This window comes from Oncorhynchus mykiss, chromosome 21, assembly GCF_013265735.2.
Source record: "Oncorhynchus mykiss isolate Arlee chromosome 21, USDA_OmykA_1.1, whole genome shotgun sequence".
Classification (NCBI taxonomy): Eukaryota; Metazoa; Chordata; class Actinopteri; order Salmoniformes; family Salmonidae; genus Oncorhynchus; species Oncorhynchus mykiss.
Window position 1 is genome coordinate 7,367,986 of NC_048585.1, and position 16,675 is coordinate 7,384,660.

At 47.5% G+C, this 16,675-nt stretch overlaps 1 protein-coding gene across 1 annotated transcript; it reads right to left on the reverse strand.

Annotated features, from left to right (window-relative positions):
• Positions 1 to 12,593: 12,593 nt before the first annotated feature.
• Positions 12,594 to 16,454, reverse strand: LOC118942848 (shaker-related potassium channel tsha2-like). Its single transcript, XM_036956710.1, has one exon. It carries the CDS (start codon positions 16,189 to 16,191, stop codon positions 14,719 to 14,721), a length of 1,473 nt encoding a protein of 490 aa, XP_036812605.1. The 5' UTR covers positions 16,192 to 16,454; the 3' UTR covers positions 12,594 to 14,718.
• Between the last annotated feature and the right edge of the window lie 221 nt (positions 16,455 to 16,675).

Below are 16,675 nucleotides of genomic sequence, written 5' to 3' on the forward strand. Positions count from 1 at the left end.
ATCCACACTACTAACGAAGACCACTGCCATCTAGCAACACCGCTAACCAAGACCACTGCCATCTAGCAACACTACTAATCAAGACCCCTGCCATCTAGCAACACCGCTAAGCAAGACCCCTGCCATCTAGCAACACCGCTAACCAAGACCACTGCCATCTAGCAACACCTCTAACGAAGACCACTGCCATCTAGCAACACCTCTAACCAAGACCACTGCCATCTAGCAACACCGCTAACGACTGCCATCTAGCAACACCTCTAACGAAGACCACTGCCATCTAGCAACACCTCTAACCAAGACCACTGCCATCTAGCACCACCGCTAACGAAGACCACTGCTATCTAGCAACACCTCTAACAAAGACCACTGCCATCTAGCAACACCTCTAACAAAGACCACTGCCATCTAGCAACACCGCTAACCAAGACCACTGATATCTAGCAACACCGCTAACCAAGACCACTGCCATCTAGCAACACCGCTAACCAAGACCACTGCCATCTAGCAACACCGCTAACCAAGACCACTGCCATCTAGCAACACCGCTAACGAAGACCACTGCCATCTAGCAACACCGCTAACTAAGACCACTGCTATCTAGCAACACCTCTAACCAAGACCACTGCCATCTAGCAACACCTCTAACGAAGACCACTGCCATCTAGCAACACCTCTAACGAAGACCACTGCCATCTAGCAACACCGCTAACCAAGACCACTGCCATCTAGCAACACCTCTAACCAAGACCACTGCCATCTAGCAACACCTCTAACGAAGACCACTGCCATCTAGCAACACCTCTAACGAAGACCACTGCCATCTAGCAACACCGCTAACCAAGACCACTGCTATCTATCAACACCTCTAACGAAGACCCCTGCCATCTAGCAACACCGCTAACCAAGACCACTGCCATCTAGCAACACCTCTAACCAAGACCCCTGCCATCTAGCAACACCGCTAACCAAGACCACTGCCATCTAGCAACACCGCTAACAAAGACCACTGATATCTAGCAACACCGCTAACCAAGACCACTGCCATCTAGCAACACCGCTAACCAAGACCACTACCATCTAGCAACACTGCTAACCAAGACCCCTGCCATCTAGCAACACCGCTAACCAAGACCACTGCCATCTAGCAACACCGCTAACCAAGACCACTGCCATCTAGCAACACCGCTAACCAAGACCACTGCTATCTAGCAACACCGCTAACCAAGACCACTACCATCTAGCAACACTGCTAACCAAGACCCCTGCCATCTAGCAACACCGCTAACCAAGACCACTGCCATCTAACAACACCGCTAACCACTGCATCTAGCAACACCGCTAACCAAGACCACTGCCATCTAGAAACACCGCTAACCAAGACCACTGCCATCTAGAAACACCGCTAACCAAGACCAAGGGACCTGAACGTACGTCCAGAGCAAACTGCTTCTTAGGTTAGCTGGTTGTGGCATTGCTGTTGTACTCAGTGCTTTCAGTGGAACTAAGTTCACTTTAGAATCACTAGGGGATTGGATTTTAGATACAGTATTTTACATAGAGATCCTGTTAAATCACTCTTATACCTACATCTATTGTTATTTTCTGACAGGTAACAAGCAGTAGAAAATGGAGGCGCTTCCACAGACATCAGGGCTTTCATACTTCTTGAGCTTAGCTGAGCATTGCATAGCCTAACATAGCAGATAATAGTACAGCATAGCTATTGTGAAGGAAGTCGTCAAGAAGTGAGTTTGTGTTTATACAGGATGTACCACCCCCAACTACCCTCAACCAATCGTGTAAATACGGAGCTACACTACATGACCAAACGTATGTGGACACTTGCTTGTTGAACATCTCATTCCATTAATATGGAGTTGGTCCCCCCTTTGCTGCTATAACAGCCTCTACTCTTCTGGGAAGGCTTTCCACTAGATGTAGGAACATTGCTGCTATAACAGCCTCCACTCTTCTGGGAAGGCTTTCCACTAGATGATGGAACATTGCTGCTATAACAGCCTCCACTCTTCTGGGAAGGCTTTCCACTAGATGTTGGAACATTGCTGCTATAACAGCCTCCACTCTTCTGGGAAGGCTTTCCACTAGATGATGGAACATTGCTGCTATAACAGCCTCCACTCTTCTGGGAAGGCTTTCCACTAGATGTTGGGACATTGCTGCTATAACAGCCTCCACTCTTCTGGGAAGGCTTTCCACTAGATGTTGGAACATTGCTGCAGGGACTTGCTTCTATCCAGCCACAAGAGCATTAGTGAGGTCGGGCACTGATTTTGGGCGATTAGGCCTGGCTCGCAGTCATTCCAATTAACCCCAAAGGTGTTCGATGGGTATGAGGTCAGGGCTCTGTGCAGGCCAGTCAAGGGCCTTCCTCAAACTGTTTCCACAAAATTGGAAGCACAGAATCATCTAGAATGTCATTGTATGCTGCAGTGTTAAGATTTCCCTTCACTGGAACTAAGGGGCCTAGCCTGAACCATAAAAAAACAGACTCTGACCATTATCCCTCCTCCACCAAACTTTACAGTTGGCCCTATGCATTGGGGCAGGTTAGGTTCATGAAGCTCCCGATGGAACAGTTCTTGTGCTGAAGCTGCTTCCAGAGGCAGTGACTGTTGCAACCGAGGACAGATGATCTTTACGCAATTTTCAGCACTCAGCTGTCCCCTTCTGTGAGCTTGTGTGGCTTACCACTTCACGGCTGAGCCGTTGTTGCTCTTAGACGTTTCCACTTCACGATACAGGTGACCGAGGGGCAGCTCTAGCAGGTCAGAAATTTGACGAACTGACTCGTTGGCCACGTTGAAAGTCACTGGGCTCTTCACTAAGGCCATTCTCTACTTGTCTATGGAGATTGCATGGCTTGTGTGCTCGATGTTATACACCTGTCGGCAACGAGTGTGACTGATATAGCTGAATCCACTAATTTGAATGGGGTGTTACAGAATGTGAGAGCAGCACGACACTGCGGGTACGGAGCTTGATTTGGCCTCTGCATGGCCTCCGGAGGCCACGCAATTGCGTCACATCTTCCATACAAAGCCTACGACCGCGTTTTCGGATCAAGCACAAATTGGCTTTTAGGCTTTCTGTAAAGCCAGCTTAACAGTCAGTGAGCCTGATTGTTGACTCAGTGTGCCTCAGAGAGCCTGTCTGTCTCTGTGCAGTGAGACTGACTGTTGACTCAGTGTGCCTCAGAGAGCCTGTCTGTCTCTGTGCAGTGAGACTGACTGTTGACTCAGTGTGCCTCAGAGAGCCTGTCTGTCTCTGTGCAGTGAGACTGACTGTTGACTCAGTGTGCCTCAGAGAGCCTGTCTGTCTCTGTGCAGTGAGACTGACTGTTGACTCAGTGTGCCTCAGAGAGCCTGTCTGTCTCTGTGCAGTGAGACTGACTGTTGACTCAGTGTGCCTCAGAGAGCCTGTCTGTCTCTGTGCAGTGAGACTGACTGTTGACTCAGTGTGCCTCAGAGAGCCTGTCTGTCTCTGTGCAGTGAGACTGACTGTTGACTCAGCGTGCCTCAGAGAGCCTGTCTGTCTCTGTGCAGTGAGACTGACTGTTGACTCAGTGTGCCTCAGAGAGCCTGTCTGTCTCTGTGCAGTGAGACTGACTGTTGACTCAGTGTGCCTCAGAGAGCCTGTCTGTCTCTGTGCAGCAGCAGGACACTGGGCTTTATGTAATGTTGTTGTAACCTGGTCTCCATGGCAGCCACAACTCACACGTACCGCATTCCTCAACTGCCATGCTGGTGTGAGGGGCTGGTGAAGGGAGAGGAGGGGCAGAGGATAGGGGAGGGGGGTGGTGAGGGGAGAGGAGAGGCTGAGGAAAGGGGACGGGGGTGGTGAGGGGAGCGGAGGAAGGGGGAGGCAGGGGGTGAGGCAGGGGGTTGAGGGTCTCATGCTGGTAATTAATCAGGCTGTGATATAAGACCCTGGATTAAGGAGGAATCAATGCATCCAGATCTTTAAATAACCTTTGGACAGAATGAACCTGTAACCTGTTACACAGCCTGGATGGCTACGTTGGTACACACTGTGGGTTATAACACACTGTAGGGTAGAGTTATAACACACTGTAGGGTAGGGTTATAACACACTGTATGGTAGGGTTATAACACACTGTAGGGTAAGGTTATAACACACTGTGGGTTATAACACACTGTAGGGTAGGGTTATAACATACTGTAGGGTAGGGTTATAACACACTGTAGGGTAGGGTTATAACACACTGTGGGTTATAACAGACTGTAGGGTAAGGTTATAACACACTGTAGGGTAGGGTTATAACACACTGTAGGGTAGGGTTATAACACACTGTAGGGTAGGGTTATAATACACTGTAGGGTAGAGTTATAACTCACTGTAGGGTAAGGTTATAACACACTGTAGGGTAAGGTTATAACACACTGTAGGGTAGAGTTATAACACACTGTAGGGTAAGGTTATAATACACTGTAGGGTAGAGTTATAACTCACTGTAGGGTAAGGTTATAACACACTGTAGGGTAAGGTTATAACACACTGTAGGGTAGGGTTATAACACACTGTAGGGTAAGGTTATAACACACTGTAGGGTAAGGTTATAACAAACTGTAGGATAGAGTTATAACACACTGTAGGATAGGGTTATAACACACTGTAGGATAGGGTTATAACACACTGTAGGGTAAGGTTATAACACACTGTAGGGTAGGGTTATAACACACTGTAGGGTAAGGTTATAACACACTCTAGGGTAAGGTTATAACACACTGTAGGATAGTTATAACACACTGTAGGATAGGGTTATAACACACTGTAGGGTATGGTTATAACACACTGTAGGGTAAGGTTATAACACACTGTAGGGTAAGGTTATAACACACTGTAGGGTAAGGTTATAACACACTGTAGGGTAAGGTTATAACACACTGTAGGGTAAGGTTATAACACAGTGTAGGGTAAGATTATAACACACTGTAGGATAGAGTTATAACACACTGTAGGGTAGGGTTATAACACACTGTAGGGTAAGGTTATAACACACTGTAGGGTAGAGTTATAACTGTAGGGTAAGATTATAACACACTGTAGGGTAGGGTTATAACACACTGTAGGGTAGGGTTATAACACACTGTAGGGTAGGGTAAGATTATAACACACTGTAGACTATACTGGGACCTGCCACTGCCACCTGCCTGTCTGTGGGGGAAGGGCTGTGTGAGTAGACTATACTGGAACCTGCCACCTGCCTGTCTGTGGGGGAAGGGCTTTGGTAGTAGACTATACTGGGACCTGGCACCTGCCTGTCTGTGGGGGAAGGGCTGTGTGAGTAGACTATACTGGGACCTGGCACCTGTCTGTCTGTGGGGGAAGGGCTGTGGGAGTAGACTATACTGGAACCTGCCACCTGCCTGTCTGTGGGGGAAGGGCTGTGGGAGTAGACTATACTGGGACCTGCCACCTGCCTGTCTGTGGGGGAAGGGCTGTGGGAGTAGACTATACTGGGACCTGCCACCTGCCTGTCTGTGGGGGAAGGGCTGTGGGAGTAGACTATACTGGGACCTGGGACCTGTCTGTCTGTGGGGGAAGGGCTGTGGGAGTAGACTATACTGGGACCTGCTTGTCTGTCTGTGGGGGAAGGGCTGTGGGAGTAGACTATACTGGGACCTGCCAACTGTCTGTCTGTGGGGGAAGGGCTGTGAGAGTAGACTATACTGGGACCTGCCACCTGTCTGTCTGTGGGGGAAGGGCTGTGGGAGTAGACTATACTGGGACCTGCCAACTGTCTGTCTGCGGGGGAAGGGCTGTGAGAGTAGACTATACTGGGACCTGCCAACTGTCTGTCTGCGGGGGAAGGGCTGTGAGAGTAGACTATACTGGGACCTGCCAACTGTCTGTCTGTGGGGGAAGGGCTGTGAGAGTAGACTATACTGGGACCTGCCAACTGTCTGTCTGTGGGGGAAGGGCTGTGAGAGTAGACTATACTGGGACCTGCCACCTGCCTGTCTGTGGGGGAAGGGCTGTGTGAGTAGACTATACTGGGACCTGCCAACTGTCTGTCTGTGGGGGAAGGGCTGTGGGAGTAGACTATACTGGGACCTGCCACCTGCCTGTCTGTGGGGGAAGGGCTGTGTGAGTAGACTATACTGGGACCTGCCACCTGTCTGTCTGTGGGGGAAGGGCTGTGGGAGTAGACTATACTGGGACCTGCCACCTGCCTGTCTGTGGGGGAAGGGCTGTGTGAGTAGACTATACTGGGACCTGCCACCTGCCTGTCTGTGGGGGAAGGGCTGTGTGAGTAGACTATACTGGGACCTGCCACCTGCCTGTCTGTGGGGGAAGGGCTGTGTGAGTAGACTATACTGGGACCTGCCACCTGCCTGTCTGTGGGGGAAGGGCTGTGTGAGTAGACTATACTGGGACCTGCTACCTGTCTGTCTGTGGGGGAAGGGCTGTGGGAGTAAACTATACTGGGACCTGGGACCAATGCAAGTCACACATGGTCTCAGGTCTCATGGATAAAACATACAGTATGTCTGTCTACCCAAAACGCCAGCTATCAGAATCAGCGTATTACCGTCTATGTGTCTGTCGTTGTGAGAACTGAGACGGTTCGCTTTCAGACAACAGTGGTAGAGAGAGGAAGGGGTTTGATACCAGCAACGATCAGCAACATTGTTAAACGGTTTTCAAAACATTTCTAATAAATGCAACAGTTGAACAACGTAATGAAGATCCTCCATCAGGTATTGACAGGGTTCTAGGAGATTAAACATTTTACTGGCACGAACAAATAACACCTCGAGTTCAGTGATTTCGGCGGGAATTTCAGGTTTTCAATTTCTCGTCAAAAATCACGTATTTTTCTTCTTGTCCATATATACATTTTCTTTATTGTATCAGGTATGTTTTTTTTTAGATGTTGTGTTGAAATTAAAGTAAAACTATATGTGCCTCATTTCCATAAACACACATTACCATTTGCATATATGAATATATTAACATAAAGGGGAGGGGTATGGCTGTAACCACCAAACCACCTGCTCTGTCTAGACTTCCTCATTAAATACTGTTGTTGTCAACATTCTGTTGCATAATTCAACAAGTGTGTCAATAGCAGGATAACCCTCGGATGAATAATCAACAGCTTGGTTCTAGATTACACCTCTAAACATAATCTACATTGTTTTTCCAGATCAGACATTATATCAGTATCAACCCAGTGTTTAGTTTTCACAAGATGCTTTCATTTTATCCCTCATCTAATTTGTAAACATTTCAAATGTATTAAATGATTACTTTAATTGCACCAACAACAAACAAACAAACAAACAAACAAAAATATGAACACCAATCAGAAAGAAGGCCTAAAAAAATGAACTCCAATCAGAAAGAAGGCCTAAAAAAATGAACTCCAATCAGAAAGAAGGCCTAAAAAAAGGAACTCCAATCAGAAAGAAGGCCTAAAAAAAGGAACTCCAATCAGAAAGAAGGCCTAACAAATAGTCAACAGGCGTTAAATCCTGGACGAATCTTTAGCGTTCTGATAGATCCAAGGGAAAGACGATGTGTTACGTTGAGCCCATTTTCCTGTAACGTTTAACGGGAGGGACAAACGACAGGAAGAAGCAAGAGAATGAAAGAGTCGCAGGAGTCAAATGAAAGCAATCAATCAAGAGAGATTTAAGTGCCGAGTAGATTTTGCCACCACCTCACACACAGGAAATAAATGACTGAAAAAAGAGATGCTCAGGTGGGCGGGGAATGTTGCTATAGTTACTGAGACAGCTGCCTTATCACTTCTGACAGGAAGACACACACACACAGTACACACACTACACACACACAGACAGTAACAATAGCATAACCCTGCCCTGTTACTAGCAGCACAGTCATCTGTTGGGTTCTCTACAGATATACAGTGGGGCAAAAAAGTATTTAGTCAGCCACCAATTGTGCAAGTTCTCCCACTTAAAAAGATGAGAGAGGCCTGTAATTTTCATCATAGGTACATTTCAACTATGGCAGACAAAATGAGAAAAAAAATCCCGAAAATCAAATTGTAGGATTTTTAATGAATTTATTTGCAAATTATGGTGGAAAACAAGTATTTGGTCACCTACAAACAAGCAAGATTTCTGGCTCTCACAGACCTGTAACTTCTTCTTTAAGAGGCTCCTCTGTCCTCCACTCGTTACCTGTGTTAATGGCACCTGTTTGAACTTGTTATTAATATAAAAGACACCGGTCCACAACCTCAAACAGTCACACTCCAAACTCCACTATGGCCAAGACCAAAGAGCTGTCAAAGGACACCAGAAACAAAATTGTAGACATGCACCAGGCTGGGAAGACTGAATCTGCAATAGGTAAGCAGCTTGGTTTGAAGAAATCAACTGTGGGAGCAATTATTAGGAAATGAAAGACATACAAGACCACTGATAATCTCCCTCGATCTGGGGCTCCACGCAAGATCTCACCCCGTAGGGTCAAAATTATCACAAGAACGGTGAGCAAAAATCCCAGAACCACACAGGGGGACCTAGTGAATGACCTGCAGAGAGCTGGGACCAAAGTAACAAAGCCTACCATCAGTAACACACTACGCCGCCAGGGACTCAAATCCTGCAGTGCCAGACGTGTCCCCCTGCTTAAACCTTGAAATGTCCAGGCCCATCTGAAGTTTGCTAGAGAGCATTTGGATGATCCAGAAGAAGATTGGGAGAATGTCATATGGTCAGATGAAACCAAAATATAACTTTTTGGTAAAAACTCAACTCGTCATGTTTGGAGGACAAAGAATGCTGAGTTGCATCCAAAGAACACCATACCTACAGGGAAGCATGGGGGTGGAAACATCATGCTTTGGGGCTGTTTTTCTGCAAAGGGACCAGGATGACTGATCCGTGTAAAGGAAAGAATGAATGGGGCCATGTATCGTGAGATTTTGAGTGAAAGCCTCCTTCCATCAGCAAGGGCATTGAAGATGAAACGTGGCTGGGTCTTTCAGCATGACAATGATCCCAAACACACCACCCGGGCAACGAAGGAGTGGCTTCGTAAGAAGCATTTCAAGGTCCTGGAGTGGCCTAGCCAGTCTCCAGATCTCAACCCCATTGAAAATCTTTGGAGGGAGTTGAAAGTCCGTGTTGCCCAGCAACAGCCCCAAAACATCACTGCTCTAGAGGAGATCTGCATGGAGGAATGGGCCAAAATACCAGCAACAGTGTGTGAAAACCTTGTGAAGACTTACAGAAAACATTTGACCTCTTTCATTGCCAACAAAGGGTATATAACAAAGTATTGAGATAAACTTTTGTCATTGACCAAATACTTATTTTCCACCATAATTTGCAAATAAATTAATAAAAAATCCTACAATGTGATTTTCTGGATTTTTTTTCTCATTTTGTCTTTTATAGTTGAAATGTACCTATGATGTAAATTACAGGCCTCTCTCATCTTTTTAAGTGGGAGAACTTGCACAATTGGTGGCTGACTAAATACTTTTTGCCCCACTGTACATGAAGTATGGATAACCCACCACTGTATCCAGACAGATACTATATCTTTAGGGAACCCAGGGGAACTCACCACTGTATCCAGACAGATACTATATCTGTAGGGAACCCACCACTGTATCCAGACAGATACTATATCTGTAGGGAACCCACCACTGTATCCAGACAGATACTATATCTGTGGGGAATCCAGGGGAACCCACCACTGTACCCAGACAGATACTATATCTGTAGGGAACCCAGGGGAACTCACCACTGTATCCAGAGAGACTATATCTGTAGGGAACCCACCACTGTATCCAGACAGATACTATATATGTAGGGAACCCACCACTGTACCCAGACAGATACTATATCTGTAGGGAACCCACCACTGTACCCAGACAGATACTATATCTGTAGGGAATCCAGGGGAACCCACCACTGTATCCAGACAGATACTATATCTGTAGGGAACCCAGGGGAACCCACCACTGTATCCAGACAGACACTATATCTGTAGGGAACCCACCACTGTATCCAGACAGATACTATATCTGTAGGGAACTCACCACTGTATCCAGACAGATACTATATCTGTAGGGAACTCACCACTGTATCCAGACAGATACTATATCTGTAGGGAACCCACCACTGTACCCAGACAGATACTATATCTGTAGGGAACCCACCACTGTATCCAGACAGATACTATATCTGTAGGGAATCCAGGGGAACCCACCACTGTATCCAGACAGATACTATATCTGTAGGGAACCCAGGGGAACCCACCACTGTACCCAGACAGATACTATATCTGTAGGGAACCCACCACTGTACCCAGACATATACTATATATGTAGGGAACCCAGGGGAACCCACCACTGTACCCAGACAGATACTATATCTGTAGGGAACCCAGGGGAACCCACCACTGTACCCAGACAGATACTATATCTGTAGGGAACTCACCACTGTATCCAGACAGATACTGTATCTGTAGGGAACTCACCACTGTATCCAGACAGATAATAACATCATATTCTATGTTCACACTGATCAGGGCCCTATCAGAAGACAGGACACTGTGACACCCGTAGACACGTCCTACCAGCAGACTGCCGTTGTACAGGTAGACACTGACACCTAGCAGACAACCGTGGTACTGCCTCTGAGCCTGACCCACCCGGTAGGTACACGGTCTTGATAGGATTTGTTGTCATACGTAAATGACCGACTGAGGTGTACAATGGCGCTGCTGCCTGAGATATCTGTCTGTCTGGACGGACTAGGATACAGGCTCTTTCTAGAAAAAGGGGAGAGGGAGAGTGTTTGACGACGCTGGGATGTAGACACCAGGGAACAACAGGGATCTATCTATACTCTATAGACTCTTTAACTGTTAGTGGGACATTGTGCATTTAATAGGAGAACACAGTCTGAAATCAGCCACATCAGTGATCCAGATCTCTCTATTCATTAATCTGGTTACTGTTCTGTATATGACTGTAGGTCTATATCTAGCTACTGTTCTGTATATGACTGTAGGTCTATATCTAGCTACCCCCTGTATATGACTGTAGGTCTATATCTAGCTACCCCCTGTATATGACTGTAGGTCTATATCTAGCTACTGTTCTGTATCTGACTGTAGGTCTATATCTAACTACCCCCTGTATATGACTGTAGGTCTATATCTAGCTACCCCCTGTATATGACTGTAGGTCTATATCTAGCTACTGTTCTGTATCTGACTGTAGGTCTATATCCAGCTACTGTTCTGTATATGACTGTAGGTCTATATCTAGCTACTGTTCTGTATATGAATGTAGGTCTATATCTAGCTACCCCCCTGTATATGACTGTAGGTCTATATCTAGCTACCCCCCTGTATATGACTGTAGGTCTATATCTAGCTACTCCCCTGTATATGACTGTAGGTCTATATCTAGCTACTGTTCTGTATATGACTGTAGGTCTATATCTAGCTACTACCCTGTATATGACTGTAGGTCTATATCTAGCTACTCCCCTGTATATGACTGTAGGTCTATATCTAGCTACCCCCCTGTATATGACTGTAGGTCTATATCTAGCTACCCCCCTGTATATGACTGTAGGTCTATATCTAGCTACCCCCCTGTATATGACTGTAGGTCTATATCTAGCTACCCCCCTGTATATGACTGTAGGTCTATATCTAGCTACCCCCCTGTATATGACTGTAGGTCTATATCTAGCTACCCCCCTGTATATGACTGTAGGTCTATATCTAGCTACCCCCCTGTATATGACTGTAGGTCTATGCTCTGTCTGGAAGGAGGCTGTAGGTTTATTGTGACAACGTTCCACTACCACAACTCACCTCCACGTGACTGTCTCTCCTGCAGCGGCCATCGTCCCACGTCATAACTCCAGGAGACGTTGTAGTCCGGGCGTCTGAGCAGTTGGCTGCCCTGTTGCATCATCCAAGGGTCTGTTGGTCTATGTCGTTTTTTTTTGCTATTGATTCCAACCTGATTGGCTTCTGCATCTGTCATCTGCAGCAGGTCCCCGCCCCCTCCCCTGGTAAATCCAACCAACGGGGGGGGAGCTGAGTCAGTCATCCGTACGCTCGTGACGCAGTGACGTCTGTCAGAATCTATTCCAAAGGTTCTATGATTCCACCTCTTTTAGCTGAGATGCACCACAGCATGACTGGTAGAAAGGGGTTGGAGGGGGTTCAGGTGATATGGGGAGGGGGTTCAGGTGATATGGGGAGGGGGTTCAGGTGATATGGGGGTGGTGACGGGGGTTGGAGGGGGGTCAGGTGATATGGGGAGGGGGTTCAGTGGAGTCAGGTGATATGGGGATGGGGGTTGGAGGGGGTCAGGTGATATGGGGATGGGGGTTGGAGGGGGTCAGGTGATATGGGGATGGGGTTGGAGGGGGTCAGGTGACATGGTGATGGGGAAGGGGGTTGGAGGGGGGCAGGTGATATGGGGATGGGGGTTGGAGGGGGTTCAGTGGAGTCAGGTGACATGGTGATGGGGGTTGGAGGGGGTCAGGTGACATGGTGATGGGGAAGGGGGTTGGAGGGGGGCAGGTGATATGGGGATGGGGAAGGGGGTTGGAGGGGGTCAGTAGAGTCAGGTGACATGGTGATGGGGAAGGGGGTTGGAGGGGGGCAGGTGATATGGGGAAGGGGGTTGGAGAGGGGTCAGTAGAATCAGGTGACATGGTGATGGGGAAGGGGGTTGGAGGGTGTCAGGTGACATGGTGATGGAGAAGGGGGAATGAGGGGGGTCAGTGTAGTCTGGTGATATGGTGATGGAGAAGGGGGATGTAGGGGTTGGAGGGGGGCAGTGTAGTCTGGTGATATGGTGATGGAGAAGGGGGATGTAGGGGTTGGAGGGGGGCAGTGTTGTCAGGTAGTAATCCACTGTAGCGAAGTGATATGATGATGTCATACGACATCAGAAGACAAGGTGACCTGAAATGTCGTCGGGCCTGGAACGCCAGGTGACTTGATATAATGACGCTGTTGATTTAAGTGGCCAGTAAGCTGTGGCCTCGGAGTCAGGGGAGGGTTTTTACCGATGACAATATGGGTTTCTATTGATTCTGATATCAATACATTTCTGCCTGCAGTATAGGTCTCTGCCTGTCTACACTACACCATATATAACCATTCATCCCAGGACAAGGACATAGCTGCCAAAATCATCTCGGTTATTATTGAATCACATTTCTACGTAACTCCAGTCGGGCGCTGTGTAGCAGCATTCATTGGGGGGGGGGGGGGTACAATGAAAACACCTTCAACCAGGTCGTCAGTCAAATCCTTCCGTTCCTCTGTTCTGTTTGACGTCAGACAATAACGTCTTTCCCCTGTCAGAACGGTCTTGGAAGGTTGCTATAGAAACTAACCGGCTTCCACACCACGTCTGCAGTTCCCGAACTCTCCACAGAGCGGCGCTCTGGGTCCATCTGACCGCCTGTCTGAGCACTACATGGTGCGCTTCTCATCCCCCCCCCCCACCCCCCCACCCCCCCCGTCAAGTTGTTAAACGCATTCATTCATGCATCTGTAATATCTCATTCATGCATCTGTAATATCTCAAGATATTATAGTGCACTATTCGCAAATAGAACCTACCTACTTATATAGTTTTGGTGAGATTGTGAGATTGTATAATAAAAAATAATTTTTAAAAAACAACGAAATGTTGTAAACAATGTCAATAGCATGATATTTGATTCATTCGATTCAGATTCGATGCTGTTCGTTATTGAGCCGTACATATAAATATAAATCATTTGAATAGTGCCTGTGGTCATTTTAGAGGGCAATTGGGCTGTGCGTAATGTCTAGTATCCTCAATGGCTTGTCAAGGTGTGAATGGATGTGCAGCTCCCAGACGGGGACACACACCATTCAGACTACTGTGGTTCCGCTATCAAAGACAACGGGCATCTCTGCGTGGATGGATAGACCTCTGTTATGCCCATTCCTCATCACAGTTGACAGAGAGGATAGAGGGTCTGCTGCCAGGCAGCGCTGCCCAGTAAAACGCTCTCAATAACGGTCTAATGGAAAAACGCATTACGTGGATATGGTGTACATAAAGAGGGGGTTTGTGGGTAGAGTCACTGGGTGACCTTGTTTTTTTTTTTTTAAGTCATTACAATGCCCTGTAGGTATAAGATTCATTCAAGTAATTTTAGACAAACTGGTCCTATTATATTATATATCAACACCAAACAGGCAGATCAATATGTAAACTTTTAGAAAACGGAAGAAAAAAAATACAGACACGAAATTAGGCTGAATAAATGAGACATTAATTAGAGAGCATGAGTAAAGCGCTACAATAGAGAGGGGGGGGGGGGGGGTTGATCATGGTTGTTGTTTATTTGTTTATGAGGCTAAATATAGCCTCATAATGATGTTTACAACCAACAAGCGAAGAAGAGCTGTGCGCATAACGGAAGACTGTTTTCAGGTGAGATCACGAGTCACGTTATAATTCATCCACCGTTATGATAATCTATTAAACATAATTCCTTCAGCATTAAGAGACGCCGGAAATAAGAGAGAGCCAAACCTTACTCTAGCCAGAGCGCAGAATTGGAGATGTATGCTACTCACAGAAAGAAACGCATGGTTTCTCTGAATATCTTCAAGGCTATGCCTGTTTTTTTTTCCATTGCTGGGTATTTTCTGTTTGCTCTATTATCACACATTAGTGAGTTTCCCCGTGTACGCTTTGTGTGGGCTACAGTGCGCTTTGTGTGGGCTGCAATTTGTATATTTGATAGAATCAGCGTCCTCCGTGGCTATTAAGTCCGATTTGGAAAGCGATGATGGTTGGCTGTCACTGTTCTTTAATTCACCAAAAGACGGTTGCTGCTGCTGGCCACACGTCACGTGGGTGTATTGAAACTGCTCCTCGTGCTCGGTCTCCCGGTGATAGAAGTAGTTGAAGTTGGACACGATGACCGGGACCGGTAACGCGATGGTGAGCACACCGGCTATGGCGCACAGAGAGCCCACGATCTTTCCGCCGATGGTCACCGGGCACATGTCCCCGTAGCCAACGGTAGTCATGGAGACCACAGCCCACCAGAACGCGTCGGGGATCGAGCTGAAACCGGAGTCTGGATCGTCGGTTTCGGCGAAGTAGACAGCACTGGAGAAGAGGATGACTCCGATGAAGAGGAAGAAAATGAGCAACCCCAACTCTCTCATACTGGCTTTGAGGGTTTGTCCCAATATTTGAAGTCCCTTGGAGTGTCTGGACAGCTTGAAGATCCTGAACACCCTGACCAGCCGGATGACCCTGAGGATGGCCAGAGACATGGCCTGCTGTCCGTTTCCTTGGTGTTCCGCCAGCTCCAAGCCCAGGGTGATGAAATAGGGCATGATGGCCACAATGTCGATGGTGTTCATCATGTTTTTGAAAAAAGCAGGCTTGGAGGGGCAGGCTAGGAACCTGACGAACAACTCGAAGGAGAACCAGATGATACACAAGGTTTCCACTATGAAGAAAGGATCTGTGAATGGATTGGGCTTTTTAGAGCTGTTAGTTCCATTCAACGCCAGCTCAGTGTCCCAATGTTTCTCCTTTTCATCCCTAAACTCAGGCAGCGTCTCCAAACAGAAGATGACAATAGAAATTAAAATCACCAGAACAGAGACAATAGCAATCCCTCTGGCAGGTCCCGAACTCTCCGGGTATTCGAACAGAAGCCAGACCTGTCGTTGAAACTCATTATCTGGCAACGGTCTCTCCTCTTCTTTTATAAATCCCTCATCCTCCTTAAAATTCTCGATCACATCTTCTCCCAATTGGTAAAATTTGATCTCCTCCATAAATATGTCCAGGGGTACGTTGACGGGTCTCCGGAGGCGGCCGCCAGACTGGTAGTAGTAGAGGATGGCGTCGAAGCTGGGTCGGTTCCTGTCGAAGAAGTACTCGTTCCTCAGAGGGTCGAAGAAGCGCATTCTCTTCCTCGGATCCCCCAGTAAAGTGGTGGGGAAGTGAGCGAGCGTTTTCAGCTGGGTTTCAAAGAGCAGCCCGGAGATGTTAATGACCACGCGCTCACAGCACTCCTGGTCTGTCCGCTGATCCACCGGGTCGAACACATCTTGGGACAGGGCTGTTAGTGCCACAGTCTCATCGTGGTTCTCCCTGGGCACTACTGTCATGTTTCTCCCCCAAAGGGCAACAGCTTCTGTCTCCAAAGACCCCGCTAGTGTCCGTGTCGTAATCCCCCCTCTTTACTCGTGCTTTTTTTTAGTCCTTCCGCGCTATTTTGTGACCAACAAGACCAAGCAGTCACTTGTGGAATGATGAGAAGGGCTCCGCTCTCTCTCTCTCTCTCTTTCTCTCTCTCTCGCTCTCGCTCTCTCTGTCTCCTCTCTGTGTCTCCTCTCGTTGTCCCTTCTCTGTCTCCTCTCTGTGTCTCCTCTCTGTGTCTCCTCTCGGTGTCTCTCTGTGTCTCTCTGTGTCTCCTCTCTCTCTGTGTCTCCTCTCTGTGTCTCCTCTCTCTCGGTGTCTCCTCTCTGTGCCTCCTGTCTGTGCCTCCTCTCTGTGTCTCCTCTCTGTGCCTCCTCTCTGTGCCTCCTCTCTGTGCCTCCTCTCTGTGTCTCCTCTCTCCGTGCCTCGTCTCAGCCTGTTTGTCTACTGACG